Raw genomic sequence first — 16,740 nt, 5'->3', positions numbered from 1 at the left:
GTGAGAAATTCAAAATGTGTAGGAGAGGGAACTGGGCAGCCTCATACACAATGTAGAAGTTAATCATTGTGGAAAGTTGCGTGTATAATCGGCGTTTGAAATCCCTTTGCTTCAAGTTTCCAATTGTTTCGGCTTGACCTCTGACACCCCGTCGCTTCTCTATTTATCGGTCCTTATGAGATGAGGTTCAAGCTCTCTTCTAGTTTCAAGGAGTTACAAAAAGTCGAAAAGTGCATTAAATAACAAAATCAGCCGAATGAATGCAGACGCAACACCAGAACCTCCTCCTTATTATCTGACATTCTCTACTTGGAATACACACCACTGCATGCGTGTTTCATTTTGCATCTCGGCGGGTCTTGGGGGAGACAGGTTGACGTGTCCCTCCTGTCACGTCACACTGCATATTATATGTGACATCCTATAGCCTTGCATGATATTGTGGATGCACTTTAGACGACAGACGACTGAAATCACTACTAGTTCATATTCACGAGGGACTTCTCAACTACAAGAACATCAGTGGGGATGTTCATAGTGGGAAATCCCGCGGAGAGGCTTTTGCATATACATGCACACGTACAGCGAGCAGTACTCACTCTCCGGGTTTTTCCGATTGTCTTTTCTCCTTGCCAGCTCCCCTGACTAATTTTCTTTCCTTACTCATTCCTCGTTACTACTCACCTGACGCAGCTGCCTTTCCTATAGGCCTAGTCCTTTCTCATTACTCAGAGTAATTTGTTCTCCTTACTCATTCTTCTTATATATTCACTCGACTCAGTTTACTTGTCCTAGTCATTCTTCATTCCCTACTCTCGTAAGTAAAATGTTTTCCTTACTCATTCCTATCCTCGTTACTTTGTACTCCCCTGACCTGAAATCTTAATGTTATGTCAAATTTTCATTCGGATAAGGTCGGGTATTCAATTGTTCACAATGGCTCATCTTTCGTGTTTGTACAGTTAAAGTCTAACTCAGTCGTGGGTTCTGCGGTCACGCTATACAGCAACTGCATGGGTCATTGCCTGCCCTTAAAGCACCAACATCCACATTCACTAATTTGTGGTTGAACACCCCGGCCTCTTGACACCAGAAGGCGCGACCAGAGGTGTTAAATTATTCTCCGGGGCCGACAGTGTTGCTGGGCGTGGCTAGCATATGACTACTTCCTTGAGAACATGGCAAATCAATCCTCCAGTTATGAGCCATTTACTGATGAGCTTTTTGCACGTTTTGACATCTTGTAGACGGTCGTCTCTCTTTTGGAAAAAAAAGAAGAAAGGAAAAATCAAGGGTCAAATTAAACACTTTACTGGGTCAATCACACAGATTTCAGTCACTGAACTTTGCCGAAATTGTTCACTCATGTAAAAACATCAATGACCCGAACTGTAATGTTTAGGATCATTCCATTTGCCAGTTAACTGATGTGTACTGTAATTTTTAGCCTGTATGCCTGGTTATGTCAGACGAAGATGATTTTTATCTCATAATAAAACTCCTGGCCTAAAAAATTGCATTTTTGCAAATTTCAAAAAGTTAAAAATTTAAGCATAATGTCATGCAAAACAATCTATGACCTTTGACTTCTTTTAGAAGAAAATGCCTGCAAGAATCCAAAGAGTACTCCAGTGTTCGCAAAACACGAATATGGACATCAAGGCGAGTAATCCGCCGTTGGTTCACTGACACCAGAACCCGCTTAATTCATACGTGAAAACAAACAGGCCCCAGATGATTAAAATGCATACACGAGTGTATTGCATGTACATATACATGTACCTGTATATATTTACAATCATGTGTAGTATACATGTTCATTAGCTGGTCGGATGAGGAAAAGAAACGGGCCACACCCTTAGGACTTTTTTAAATACATGGTAAAGAGAAAAGACTATTTTTGGGTCCTTCATTTACTTTCCAGATCATGTAAACAAAACTGCAAATTAATCTTCGCCTTCCAGGGAGGCCATAGAAGGTTGCATACAGAAATTCCCACATCGCCTTCCCGAAAATATGTGCCCCCGCCCCCAAGAACTTGGTTCTAGATCTGGCGTTGAATAAATTTGCGACCCATTTTATGTTAGAGTTAGACAACTTTTAAAGTTATGAAAGTCAAGCTTAGTTATTGTGAGTAAATTGGGAGATTACTCTCCAAGAACTACAAACCGTGTGTGGTACATCATAGACCTATTCAGCTGGGTTTAGCCCACAAACCTTTGCGTTTCCGTAATCACTCACAGCGTTGGGCCAAGCTGTCGGACTATTACTTGAGGTCAGAATGCTCGAGGAAACTTTTCATCTAGCGGATATGACTCATCATCGACTAAACGCTGCATCCTAGGCAGCCGCCATTTGGGTGACTTCGGTTCTTGAAACATAGGGTTCGTTGTAGGCATTCTCTGAGACCTATACATTCTAGTAAATTAGCATAGTAATGGCTAAAAAATCAGCAAACAATGCAACACGAGCACAAACTGACGTGTAATCGCTGGACTCGGGTCTGTTACGGGCTACGTGTTAAATTCTGGGTGAATCGATACGGCACGATTTTCATCCCCTCAGTTTGGTCATTTATTTTGACTGAACTCTACTTGTGGCGCAGCAAAATTTCCAGGCATTATTGTCTGACAAAATGGATTTTTTTTAATGAAAGTATAGTATCGACTTAGAGCAAGAAGGGTCAATGGTTTGCCAGCCGACGAGGCGGTTAAGCAGAATGGTCAGTAACAAACGAATATTCGTCTGCTGCTTGTGCCTGGCGCTCGTTGCTGTTGCGCTCTTCATCATGCAGCCGTACGACAGCTACTACGCATACTCAGGTACGTGCAAATTTGAGTTTTCCCAAGTTAGCGACAATTTTGACGGTTCTTCCATTGGGAACGTTTCTATGGAGTCCATAGTGCCTATAGATCTTGTTTGGACCATGAGTATGCGTGCTGTGTTTATTGTGTGTCTGGCATCCGTGGTTTTTTCACGCTTCAGTTTGACGAATTTTGTTCCATGTTACAGGACGATTCGGCAGTCTAGGAAAGGGCACGAATAGAGATACATTTGACTTCATGAGCCGTAGACAACTTTTCAGCGTTGGTGTGAGTACGGTAGAGAACTATTTTTGTGTAAAATGTGGAGAAATATGGATGGACAGGATGCAGCCTATTAGTAAAAAGCTTATACTTTTTATTGGTCATTATTGGTTCAGGAAAGGGCTACTCTTCCATTACTCAATCTAAACAAGTTTCCACTCTTTAATAAATCCTAAAACAATTGTGACAAATCGTCTGTTTTCATCAAGCGAATGGTTCAGGTCTAGTCCCCTTCTCACCGCATTAACCTTTTGGGGACTCAAAGGAGCATCGAGCTGTTTTGCACATTTGAGGGCGGTGTCCCCAAGTTATCGCTATGGCGTGGAATAACGCGCGGCTGCTTGGGGTAGCATGCAATTTCCCATACGTGCGTAAATTCTCTGCCGGGCCTCTATTCAGGATTTTGGGACGTGCAAAACATTCAATCCCAAATAATAGGATGAGAGAGCGCCAAGATCTGTACTGTTCGATCCATGGGCACGAGGTTGACCCAGGTCATAATCCCCATCACATGCATATCCAAAAGAGAGTTCATAGAAATTGCACGTTAAAGCTATATTTTAAGAAGGGTGGCGTGTTCTGTTGTTTTGCTTCACACAACTCACAAAGCCCACTGCAACATGACAGGCATATCATACAGCCGTGACAGCAGCAAATATGGCTAACACCGCATTTGAATGCTCTTTGAATCTATTCCCACAGCTGTCAGGATCCAATCGTTCTAAAACCTGGGAAGACGAGCAGGCATTCCGTAAGAAACTCGTATCAGACACTTGCCAGGCCGTTCGCAAGCGATCCAAAGGTATCTACCCTAGACTGGTATACAATTTGACCAAGGCACACGATGATCATCTGCTCAAGTTCTTGTTAGTTGTTGATTCCCTGAAGACGGTCTACTGTTATGTCCCAAAGGTCGGCACGACTAGCTGGAAGCGGCTGGTTCTTTTCCTCGAGGGGAAAGTCAACTCGACGGACGAAGTGGGCCAAAAGAAGACGCACAACTTAACAAACGTTTTCATCCGTAACCTCAACTCCTTTACGTTGGAAGAGGTCACGAAGGTCTTGGCTTCTTACAAGAAGTTTCTTTTCGTCCGAAACCCCTTTGAGAGGATCCTGTCGGCATACCAGGATAAGTTCCAGAACGACTATCCAGCCAGCACGGTGTTCCGTAGGATATGGAGCGAGCGCATCATTCGGTACAGCAGCAGCGATCAAACCGAGGCGCTGCCTGGAGGCAAACGGAGATCGGACGGCACGCTGAACGTCTCGTTCCCCGAGTTCGCTCGATTCGTTGGCGAGTCCTTGGACTCAGGCGTCCACAATAGTCGCAACGAGCACTGGATGGAGGTATATAGACTGTGCCACCCGTGCGCCATCGAATACGACTGGATCGGTCACTACGAATCCATGCAGACGGACGCTAACAAGATACTACGTGCCGTTGGCGTGGATCCCGCGGTCAAGTTCCCAAACTTCACCACTAACCCAACGGATAGCTCAAGTTACAGCACACTGCAGCGATACTATTCGCAGCTGTCTACAGACGACATTGTTGCCGTTTACAAAAAGTACTTTCTGGATTTTTTCATGTTCGGCTATGACATACCGTCGCCAATCAAGTTGATTATGGATTGAACAACTAGGCCTATGTCGTCGGTGTTTTAAGGACTTAAGAAAAACTTTGGGAAATCGATTAGGAGGTTTGGTGGCCATTTCATTCAATTTGACTGGGCACAGATGTTTTTTGGTCACTTCATGAAAACACTGACAACATTTTGAAGTAGCTTTTTGACATCGTCATCGTGACTAAGACTGTCATTTCCACGAGCAGTCATCACCCGGCTTGCTTGAGTCCATTCAAATTTCAATGTGCCTCAGGACTTAACCGTTATGGTCAATTATGTTCAGGTCATAGTAAATAAAAATTGGAAGAGACGCCGAGGTCAGTCCCTCGAAACTGGTTCTGTACACATCTGAATTGGGCAGACCATGGAACAAAGACACACAAGAATGGTGTCACAAACATCGATGTAACGATTATCGTATAATGAAGAAAGCCTGGACCTCTGCGATATGAGTGTCTCTGTGTGAAAACCTTATCATGAGAAGCAAACGTATCTTTCTCAACAAGTAGCGCGTTGAATGAGTGTACTTGAATTGAGTTGACTGACAGACTGATTGACTGACTGACAGACCGACTGATTCATTTGACATGAAAGGCCTACTCGTATAGGCGCGAAAGCAAACACAAACGCGAATTTATGAGGTCAGCTCAAATATTCGAGCGCCGTATGGCAAGGTAATTAAAAAACCCTATTTACACAGGGTCAGCAATTCGCATGAAATAAATGTGGCGGTTGTCCTCATGAATAGTCATGAATAGTCATAGATGTATATGTACAGGTGTAGCCAGCAACGCCAGCCTGCACAGTCTGTGCTTCCTCGTGTGCTGTTCCCCTATTGGCTTATATTTGTTGACGCCGTGACGAAGCGAACCCGAACCCCCAAGGAACGACACTGGCGTTTAATAGAGCGCAGGTAACTGATCTAATGTCTAGATCGCTACATCATTGTTTTAAATCATAATGTCACTCGGTTCAAAACGTACGTTTCGTTTTATTTCTAATGCAGCTATAATTTTGTCAATTAAAGCTTGCGCGATTGGGCGAAAAAGCCACCAAACTTTGTTATTTTTGCGAATTTTAGAGGAATCGAATGAATTATCAAATATATTTCCACCGCATGTTTCAGTGCATGGTGCTGTCAGCAGCTTATTTGAAATCAAATGAAATCAGGTGAAATAGGCCGGGTTTTTTATTTCAGTTACAATTCTGGTGATCCGACTAGAAAGTGGCACAAATTCAATTTTGAGTGCTTGTATTTACACGGGGCATAGGCCTATTTCGGGATGGCCAAAAGTATATAATATGAAATAAAACCATCATCAAGCTAAACACGCCCTCCTTAAAACAAAGCGAGTTATAAATACCGCCAGTTGACAATTTATGCTTAAAATGGACATTTTGCATCATATTTTCGGGAAACACACTGTACATATAGACACTGAAATGTTGCCTTGAAACGTGCCGAAAGTGTCTGTATGTGTCATAAAAAATTACGACAGTCAAACCAGAAAAAAAGTGTCAATGTTTATAGCCTATAGGCCTATAGCCGTCTCACCTATCAAACAAGAACAATAAAGAATGTTTATACCATAACGTGTACAAACGAATAGTATACATGTATATACATATAAAACTGAAGACAAGTAGCAGTCGCCCACGGAAATACATCGTGACGTCATGTCTAGGATGCCTCTTCTGTTTTTAGATGCATTTTTAGATGCAGTTTCTAAAATAGCAGCTGTATATGAAAACACATAAAATGGGTCGATTTGTTATGAAATTTAACTGAATGGGGAGGGACTAACTAAACGGTTGGGTTTCTTGGAAGACAACGTGTACGTCAGTGTTGTAGCCTCGAGTAATTTTATTGTGAGACTGTACCTCACTTCGGCACTGATGTAGGTTTATCACTCACACTAATCCATGCAGACCTACTTTAGTTTAATAAAAGTTATAGCAGTATAATCCCTCTTCATAATTATACACAACGAGTAGTGTAAGTTCCCACTGCACGGAAATCGAACGGATGTTCCCTTTAATGAAAAATTCGACACTTGATCATTTTGTACTTGGGATCACTTTCACCATGGAACTATATAACACATGCTTTCACCAGTCCCCACAGCGGTGTGACGCTGACGTGTCGTTTAGATGGCCTGCAGCCTACAGGGCCCATGTTTCTGCCGCTCACTGTACAACGAGGCACGGTTGGGAATGCATGCATGTGAACCAGACCTTGTTCCACTGTCTGCGCGAAAATTCCCAAGGAACTTCTTGCCTCTTGGCCGGCTTTAAGGCACCTTCGTACGAGTAAAGTAGTAATGCCAGCTGCACGTGCTCTACTGTGTTCACGGTCTAATCCAATAACGCCCTTCATAACTTGCGCATTTGCTACACATGTTCAAGCCTGCAGGGCAATCGAGCCGCGGCATAATTCTTGTAGTCTGGTCACGGAAGAGCCAATTGGCTCCAGGCTTAATACTTGGCTCGACGGGCCGTAACGTCCTTCAACTGAGCGGCGCATAATGGTGCCATGCCCCGTGTGGGCAAAAACAACCGAGTAGGATCGCTGAAGTGGTGAGGTCCGTCATTTTCGCATAAAAATCGACTACTGACCTGCTGAAGTCAACGTGCGAGATTTGCGTTGTATGACAGCGATATCATGTGCTCTCCCGAGTTTGTTCTCCGTCAGAGCTCTACCAATTACTGAGTACCTCACAGCCTGCAGTTCATAATGAGCAATGTCTCCATGCGGTGTGTTCTCTTCGGTCTGGCCATGATGGCCTTGGCGTTGTTTGTCGGCATTCAACGTTTTGGTCTTCCTGCTGTTCTCGCCAGAGGTAGGTAGGGGTCACGCAAGCACGTCGTATCAAAGTTCATACAAACGTCCTGGATAATACGTGTAGTTCTCGCATAGACATTATAAAAAGCCTCGATTTATCCATGGAGGTAGGTCAGAGCATCAGAGACGTGATATGGCAATGCACACTTTTCATGGAGTTTGAGAACTCAACAGTAAAAATCTAAATTTATTGATTTGGTCAAGCATTGTCCAGTGTCAAAGATAATAATAATTAGCCATATGAGCATTGTCTTTCAGTTGTAAAAACTATCGTTGCAAATGTTCAGCTTGATTTTTTGGCATATATGCGTGGTGTATTGCTTGTTGTATGTAAGAAATCCTTCGACCGGTATTCATGCTTTCGATGTCGGCTCGCTATTAGAGTAAGTACAAAGAGTAAAGAAACTGTGCAAATATTGATTTGTTTTCTTAGTTTTAGTGTGGCCAGTTTAAATCCCAATATTGAACAAATACAGGGGTGCATAATTGGGGATACCCATGTGTGAGGTGTGGATTGAATTTCTGATAATTTCCCTTCAGAATGAAGCAGGGGCAGGTTGAAATAAATCACCACACGCGTACTTTGCTGCTGTAAGGTGTCTTTGCTCACCGCGGAAACTTAAAGACTAAAGTAAAGAAGGGAAGTTGAGCGCCTTTTTAGTAGCCACTGATATTTTGTGGTGTTTTCTTTGACACCAGGACGTAGGTACTGGGTGTGCTATGAAAACAGATTTTTGGTCTCGCATAAGTCTTTGGGACATTTGCCCGAGGGGTCCTCAAAACTGTTTTTGGAAACTGTTTAGCTAGCTCTCCAACTCTTTTGAATGTTTAGATTTTCCACTGTGGCGGCCGCGGTGACAAAAAAGAGGATAAAATTTTGTTCTTCATAATATTGGGCTTTTAGATGGCCACTGAAATCCTGTGAATAAACTGCGTTATCAGTGGCCAAGCGTCCAGTGGAAGGATCAATAATGCAATAAAACCACCTCTGGGCAAGTAATGCGTTTACGAACGTCGGCCATCTTGGACTTGAAGCATGCAATAAAAGGGTATTTGCTTAATATTGTGGTTTCTATACTATACGGTTTCTACGTTATCAGAGGCAATGAATCCAATTGTACTGGTGGTAATGTAATAAGCCCACAGAAGGCAAGGAGGGCACTCAAAGTAGGCAGGCTGTTTTCAAGGCTATAGTACAGCGTTCTTTTTGTATCTGATGGCAAAAACAGAAGATGGATGACATATACGCCTCGGTACCAGTGGAAACATTGGTTTTCTGATTCAGTAGGTCTATGCCAAATTGGACTGATCGATGATAAAAGAACAGTTGGTCGATGTAAACGATATGTTGCCCAGACGTATTTGCCTCATTGGCTCTCTATATGTTAAATCCATGAAAACACATGACACAGTGAGTGCTCGACAAACATTGTCATGCATTTTAAAACATCTGTCTCGTGAGGGTGGGGAGACCGAACAACATATTTCGAGACTTGGGACTCATTACTGGGCTAAGAGTGGGTTTCAGAACTTCGACATGAGTAAATTAATGCTCGGAATACATGCACTTGGTTTCTTCGCAAAGACTCGAACACACTCTTGTATTGACTTTGGCCTGAGACTGAGGGAATGGGTTTTTGTCTCGGCTTGACGTGGTAGATTCCCATCTTAATTCAGTGTCAGTGAATCTGAATCTTGAGGCAAAATGCTTTCATCATCTTATTTCCTTTTGTTTGTAGAACCTATTCCAGTCAAGAAGCTGCATGCCAAGCGAGGAAAGGACCCGCTCCATGAGAAAAGTGGAAGTGATGTGAGTGTGCAAGAAGTCGAAATTTTTTAGATTGAGCGTCCATTACTGTGGTCACGAGATTCATTCTGGTAAACAAACCTCTACTGAAGTGCGGCTCTTGTGTGATTGCGTCACCACTGTCAACTTTTTTTGGATTCGTGGGTCTGAATGTTCTGATTTTTTTCAAATGAAGCAAGCCCTATAACCATTTTGATAACGGAAGTAAACATTCTACCCCAGATTGCCAGTATTGGTACATTGATAGATTCTCATCAATCTGAGAACAGCCAAACTGCTACAAAAGTTAACATTTAAGGGTGTCCCGCCAAATGCTGGCTTCAGAGTTCCGATAAACACAACTTGTCTTGCTTTATTTTCTCTTTCTTGTCTTTGCTTTTTAAGAGATCGTGCAATAACCAGACTTGTTTATGGAATGAAGAGCAGTTGTACCGGAAGAGTCTAGTGTGGGATATGTGCCATGCCATCCACGCTGAAGGAAACACCCACAACTACCCGCCTCTACGCTACCGTCTGTCCAGGGATACACCGCGGCAGGCGTCCTTGTTCAGTCACTTCTTGGTCATCGAGTCGATGAAGCTGATTTACTGCTTCATCCCCAAAGTGAGTTGCACAAGCTGGAAGCGTCTACTCCTTTTCATGAGTGGGAAATATAACTCCATGAAAGACATAGGTCAGTGGCAAACCCACGTCCTTGCCCTCAAAGAATTCCGTGTTCTTTCTTCATATTCCGTCGAAGACATCGAAAATCTGTTGGCGACATACAGGACGTTCGTCTTCGTTCGGAACCCTTTCGAGAGGATCCTGTCGGCCTATCAGGATAAATTTCAGGAGGACTATCCGGCGAGCAAACTCACCCGGAAGCAGTACAGCGAGAGAATCATCCGACAGACAGGTGGCTCGCCGGAAAATGTGCAGAAACTGTTGACGACCCAGAGACGGAAAGACGGAACCCTGAACGTCACCTTCTGGCAGTTTGTGAGATTTGTGTCTAGCCTGGACGGCCCGCGGACCAAACAGTACATGAATGATCACTGGGCTCAGATGTACCAGATGTGTCATCCGTGTCTGGTGGATTACGACTGGATCGGACACTACGACTCTTTGCGGATTGACGCCGATTCGATTCTAACGGCTGCCGGGTTTGACCCCCAGTTCCGATTCCCAAATTTCACCACGAACCCCACGGGCAGCTCGAACGAAGACACGCTGCTGCGTTACTATTCCACATTGACTACTTCGGAAATCGAAGCTCTGTACAAATATTATGAACTTGATTTTAGCCTATTCGGTTTTGATATCCCAAGGACTATAAGAGATCTACTCAACAGCAGAGGGCGCAGTGACAACTATACTCTGAACGGTCGAACGAATTTCGCTATCACCTCAAGTTAGTTTGGAGGAGACTGGGGCTAGTTGTTAAAAATATCGCACTCTGCACATGATGAGTGGTTTATTTTTCTCCCCATGGAAGCTGAAGATATCAGCTATAAAAAAATCGGCCACAACTTTCAACCGTTAAACAGTGATCGCAGGTGACAATGAGTTGTTACAAAGTGTTGGATAGGCCCTACTTGGCGCCACTTTGTCACAAAAATACATAGGCCTATGCGCACTCACATGCCCAAGAAAAGATAATATGCGTTTGGAATTCCGAGCATTATCCTTTCCATTTTCTTGCTTTAAATATTTTATATAGGGTCAACCATAGCCTGTCAATCAAGATTACTTCACGGGTCTGTGACTTTTGGCTCCAAAATCTTACAAACATAAATTTTGGGGAAAAAAGAGAAAATAGAGAACTCCACATCTGCTTCGGTTATGCATATTTTAATTCATGTGTTCAACTTGACAGTTGTGAGTTTTTAAAAATATTTATACATTACGCTGGGTTAGTAGTGATATAACTTGTAATACCTTGAAATATCAGCCATTGGTTGATATCAGGAAAACTTATTTGTTTTAGACTGGTGTTCATACTATAACAATAAAACAGTGAATCAAATTACAGCTCTGCAAACGAGCGAACTACATATACATTGTATTTTGAAACGAAAAGAGTACTTGGGGATTCGCAATTTTTGTTGTACACAACATACTGAGGAAACTCGACTTGAATAAAGGCTATAATCGTGGCTCTAGAGGATTTTTTCGAAGGGATCTTTCGACATCTCGACGGGGGGGGGAGTTTCCTGAAACATTTTCCTATTAGGAAAGTACACGGTTTTTCCCCAAACAGTTGTGCAATTAAAAAAAAACATGCTTCGGGTCCACGTTTTTTTGTACCATGTTTCTTTATACGTAAAGTGGCACTGGGTCCTCATTCCGACATGATTACAGTCATGTGATAGGGATAAAAATAGTCTTTCATCGTTTTGTCTGAAAGGAAGTAAAACTGTAACAACTTCTCCCAGTAGAAATGGCCCTGGTCCCTCAAATGACAAATAAAAACACAAAGTACGATTAAAATGATATTCATGTATTTATTTTTTCCCACAGTGTAATTCGAAGACTACGGTGGCACAAAGCTGTGGAAAGATGGTACGCGCGCGTGCCTCTTCGACCAATCCGGTTCGTAAGTGACTTCGTCACAAAGGCGGACGCGCCACGATTCGCAGTGCTCCCATTGGACGATCGCAGAAGTTGTGCGTTAACTTCCGGTTCCATGGTTCCACTAAAGGGTGCATTCTACCAAATGGTTGTATTTCTGCGCGCGAGCTTATTAATATTTTGTGATCCCACGGGGTTTTACAATAAGACATGCCATAATCAGGAGGCATAGAAATATTTCTATAAATCCCGAATTTGGGACTGATAGTTTCCACTTCGGGGTATTTCTTTCACAAAAAGCCCCAAATTGCGGGCCTATTTTGGATGGAGGCGGGCGGCTACATTCAGAAATGAGCGCTTAGTTTTACTGCTGTTTTGGGGGTATCTTCCTTGAAAGGCGAATAAAAAAAGATTTTCGTTTCTAACCCCCATGAAATTGAAACGAAAAGTGATCTTCTGGCCATAATGTGCGACAAGCGCCCCCTACGTTCAAACTCTTCTCAGCCCTTCCATGTTTCTCTTCTCATTCAGTAATGAGCAGCGATGGCGTGCACATCCTTTGTTTCTTAGCTGTGATGGACCACGATCCACGAACAGCTGGCAATAATTTTTATTGATAATTAATTAATTGCAACTTTGATTTGGAGTTTTTAAACCTGTATGACATATATTTCATGTGGGACTTTCACTTGTATCAGAAAAGTTAATTATCGAGATGAAAATTGTTTTCAGGAGAGAAATTTTGTTTACCTGCAATCCTTTTTGGACCGTGCCGTGCCAACCCGCCAACGCGTTGCCCGCATACGCATTGTGTGCGCGGCCGGTTGTGCGCGCTGCATCTCCACACACTGAGAGTTTTGATCGGACGTGAAGAATTTTTTTTTACTGTACGCGTAACCAAAAAGCAATGGACAAAATTTGAATGGGACGCCACAGTCGTTTTGTAGGGAAGGATGTTGAAGGGAAGGATTTCCTTTAAACGACTACAGTCGGAAGGTGAGGCCTTTACATATATATTTCAGGAAAAAAACTCGATGTTGAAGGTGGGAGTTAGAAATTAAATTGTTGTTATGCATGGAATTTAGGAGTGTTAATTTGAGGATATCACAGAGTGCGTGTGCATTACAAACGTGTTCGGATGCAGGATCCATAGCTGGGTCGAGAAGATGAAATGGGAATCCTTTTCTAGAATCTCCATGAAACAAACGGCTGGTGTACTTTTTGAAAATAGAACAAGTTCTTCAATAATCTTTGTAGATGATGGAAACGCTGGAAATTGTAACTTTAAATGGAACTGTTCCTTATGAACATCCCCTTTTAATGAATGGAATAGGCTTACAGACCGTTGTGCGCACATCACACGCAAATCCCTTCCACCCCCCCCGCAGTGCACGTGTGCAGTGGGCGCGGTTCAAACTAAAGTGACGTCACACTTACGAACTGGACAGGATGTTGTGATTTGCCAAATGCACGCGCGTGTCAAGAATGTGCGTGTCATATGCAAGACGTGTGTCGGTGACGTGTGTGTAAGATGCATGCCACCTTATTATGGAGATATGTGGATGCCACCCGCAGTTATCCTGGGTCTTATCAAATTAATTAATACCACAAGTTGAAGGGAACGTGCACTGTACAAATATGGATTCAGTTTGACAGTACATTATCAAACGTAGCATTTAATATGGGAAAAAACACCCGATGTGATGTCCGAAACAATGGCGCCCCCCAAAAAACCGCTGTTAACACTGTGTGGTAAAATCAGTGTTAAATTGACACCAACGGTATCCATATATGACAACCTAAAGCGGTGGTGTCCTATATGGATACCGAAAGTATTGAATTTACACTACAGCTTTTGCCATGAAAATCCACTTCAAAAGCTCCTTTGTTCCTGGTCGTTAGTCATGGCCACGAACGGACTCGGTTTCATTAAATTGTGTTTTGCAATGATATGGACAACAGCATTGTAATTAAATGAATATTAAAAAGCAAATAAAGCACACACTGTAGAGTCTCCATTTTATTGATTGACACCGAATGCATGATGCCTAAGTGTTATCAAGTTAACAGTTTCCTGGGGAAACCATCTCAGGAATTTCTCCGTATGAACACCTTTATAAATTAATTTGAGACTGCTCGTAATGTGCTGAAATAATAATGTGTAGATGTACAAGTGTAGCGATTTCTTGAAGTAACTTGCATACATCAAAATAAGACGCCACAGATTTTATGATGCCTTTGAAATATACTATTCCTTTGAAAGGACGAGAGGTTTAGAGTGGACATTAATTTCAACATTTTTTCTTGCCTGAAAGGAAGTTTCAGCTATTTCTTCTCTGTACCGGTTGTTTTGAGACTGATGGCTATTCGTGGTCGTCAGTTATGTTTGGGTCCCCGACTTACTTCAGCGTTGCCTAGTGTACTGCCGTCGCTGGTACTCTTAGCCGGATGCACATGTCGCTAGTTTCGTGCAAAGATTGTATAGCGCCGCGCTATACAATCTTTGGTTTCGTATACCATAGCAGCGGGACGATGGTTTGCAGACGACTTCGTCTCCGTCTCAGGCTTCATGTTGGAAACCAATCCCCGATTGTGGGCCTGAAGTGTTTAACTAAAATTGAAGTACTGCAATGTTTGGCTCTTTTGCATCTTACTTGATGTTTTGTGGCACTATCAAAATTACTATTCCGCTTGCAACCTCAAAGTCAGGAAGTACGGGTCTGGCTGGTCTGCGCACTCTCCTCTTATCTTACGCAACAGTTGCTCTCCAGACCACGAGCGTCGAGTTTCCAAAGTCTGTCGGCGGCCTGAATATATCACCATAAGTGGTAAATATGATTCTCTATGTTTACAGATATTCCTTCACAGATAAAACCAAGTGTTGAAGTATTGTTTTTATTCCTATGTGTAGAACTTCAGTATACAGCACTTGCTGCGTTGTTATGGTTAGGGTTCTATGTCAACTTTGACCTCTGACAGTCCAGGAAGCACAAGTACACTACGTACTGTCACTCAATGACAGTATCATTTATCAGCGACCTTTACTGCTCCGTTATCACTCATTCTGTTCATTCCGCCATGACAGGTTACAGTGTGATGTCTTTTTTTTTAATATCTTGATTTTCTGGCTTACAGTTTCAATTTCTGGGCCTACAATTAGATTTCTAATTTTATCAAGGGCTATATTACAAACTATGCATCTGTTTTGACATGGTCTGGGCCTACTTCCAGAACTGTAAGTCCTTTAAGTAGTCTGGGCCATTCCATCACCATTCACATTATTTTAATGTATCACATCATTATAACTTAAGTCACTGTTGACGTCCTACTGTTTTAGCAGTGTTCAAGGTGAATCAAACTATAGTAGCCCGGCCCTACCACTACCTTAGGTATAGGATACTCAAAAATATAAAGGAATATTTAACAAAATTACTTGCTTTGGGAAAACAGGTGTCTTGCGGTTGTCGCTCACATGACAAAAATGGGAAAAAGAAAGTAGGAAATGTTCTTGCAAAGTTTGCTGTCAAAGCCTCTCAAATCTGTAGTCTGTAATACAAAATGATATGTTTTCTTTTTAGACAACCCACAGTATCAGTGAGCGATGTATATTTGAAGGTGTGTCACTCACATCACAAAGATTACTTCCCTTGACACAGATTTAATCTGAATTTGATGAATTGTTATACAACCTAACTCCACTTCCCACAAAATGCAAACCTTTCTGTCTTAAAAAGAAAAATGCACAGTAAAACTTCTGCATTACTTGTAAACACATGGTGTACAAATAACACACCTAAAAGTTTTGTTCCAAATTTACCCTTTACCAACATACAGATATATGTATATATTCATCTATACTGTCTCACTGTCTCACTATTCAAATCAAGGGTCTTCTGGGCCCTTTGATTTGATAACTTTGAGGCCTTGGTGCTTATAGTTAAATTAATAATACAAATTGTCCACTTTTTAGCCGTATTCACTACTGCATGGAATTGTTAATCCATTATAACTTCGTAGATTCAACTTAATTTCATGTTTCTTTCTAACACGGCTATGAACTGGATACTGAAATTATTGAGCATTTTGATGGTGGTCATATTTACTCCTCTTTTAGTGAGGAATTTTTTATTGGAAGTCTCTTTCACTATTTTGAGAGGACAATTTATACTGTTGACCAGTTAAAGACTTGGTTGACTTGTTTGAAACCTTGTTTAGAGTAAATTGTAAATTCATGAAAATTTCCGATTTTTATGTTCCTTCCGCTGCATTGGAACACTACATGTGCAGAGTTTCCCTAAAATCTAGACCATATGCTTTTGTTGTACATTGTATGCCACAGTTAGTTTTCATGACTCATGTGCCAGTGTGGATGCTGCCATTAGGACTGTTATTGTTAATCCACCACATGGGGATCAGTGTCTCCAGTTTCCACAGTATGACAGAATTGTTTATTTCACGGTGAATATTCATTACATCATGTTTGGTGTTCTTTTCCATAAAACCAGGGACAGTGTACATGTAGTTGCAAGCTTGGTCGAGTGGTTAAGACATCTATGCAAAAGTGCAGGAAGTTGTGGGTTCAAATCCCACTCAAGAAAGCTTGCAATATTTATTTTTTGCAACTCTCAGACCACACAGAGCAGATGTGAATAACTGCTTTGAGCAGAGCACCCCGTTTTTGGTTGAAAAGAGTCGTATTTGTCGGGAGTGTTCATTTTGTTGGTAGTGATGTAGTAACACGTGCATTTCATAGTCGTTTGTCAATCAGCAAAGTTCAGTTCCGACCAAAGCCCAAGGAGCCTCTGTTGCTAAGAAAATTGAGCCATCTCT

The 16,740-nt window shown here is 42.2% G+C and overlaps 2 protein-coding genes across 3 annotated transcripts; both read left to right on the top strand.

Moving 5' to 3' along the window:
- Positions 1–2,612: 2,612 nt before the first annotated feature.
- Positions 2,613–5,462, top strand: LOC110986619 (carbohydrate sulfotransferase 11-like). Its single transcript, XM_022248636.2, has 3 exons — positions 2,613–2,822; positions 3,013–3,092; positions 3,789–5,462. Exons 1-3 carry the CDS (start codon positions 2,687–2,689, stop codon positions 4,719–4,721), a joined length of 1,149 nt encoding a protein of 382 aa, XP_022104328.2. The 5' UTR covers positions 2,613–2,686; the 3' UTR covers positions 4,722–5,462.
- Positions 5,463–6,805: 1,343 nt separating this feature from the next.
- Positions 6,806–13,098, top strand: LOC110986614 (carbohydrate sulfotransferase 11-like). 2 transcript variants are annotated; one of them, XM_087134589.1, is made up of 4 exons: positions 6,806–7,551; positions 9,293–9,363; positions 9,745–10,750; positions 11,860–13,098. In XM_087134589.1, exons 1-4 carry the CDS (start codon positions 7,446–7,448, stop codon positions 11,862–11,864), a joined length of 1,188 nt encoding a protein of 395 aa, XP_086990715.1. In that variant the 5' UTR covers positions 6,806–7,445; the 3' UTR covers positions 11,865–13,098. The 2 variants fall into 2 exon arrangements, with proteins under 2 accessions (XP_086990715.1, XP_086990716.1); XM_087134590.1 differs by lacking the exons at positions 6,806–7,551; positions 11,860–13,098 and adding an exon at positions 7,583–7,936 and having other exon boundaries at positions 9,747–11,829.
- The last annotated feature ends 3,642 nt before the right edge of the window (positions 13,099–16,740 follow it).

This window comes from Acanthaster planci, linkage group LG03, assembly GCF_054643075.1.
Source record: "Acanthaster planci isolate LZ-2023a linkage group LG03, COTS_SCS, whole genome shotgun sequence".
NCBI classification, from domain to species: Eukaryota; Metazoa; Echinodermata; class Asteroidea; order Valvatida; family Acanthasteridae; genus Acanthaster; species Acanthaster planci.
Note: the sequence above shows the minus strand (reverse complement) of the source record. Positions and strands in the feature narration are given on the sequence as shown.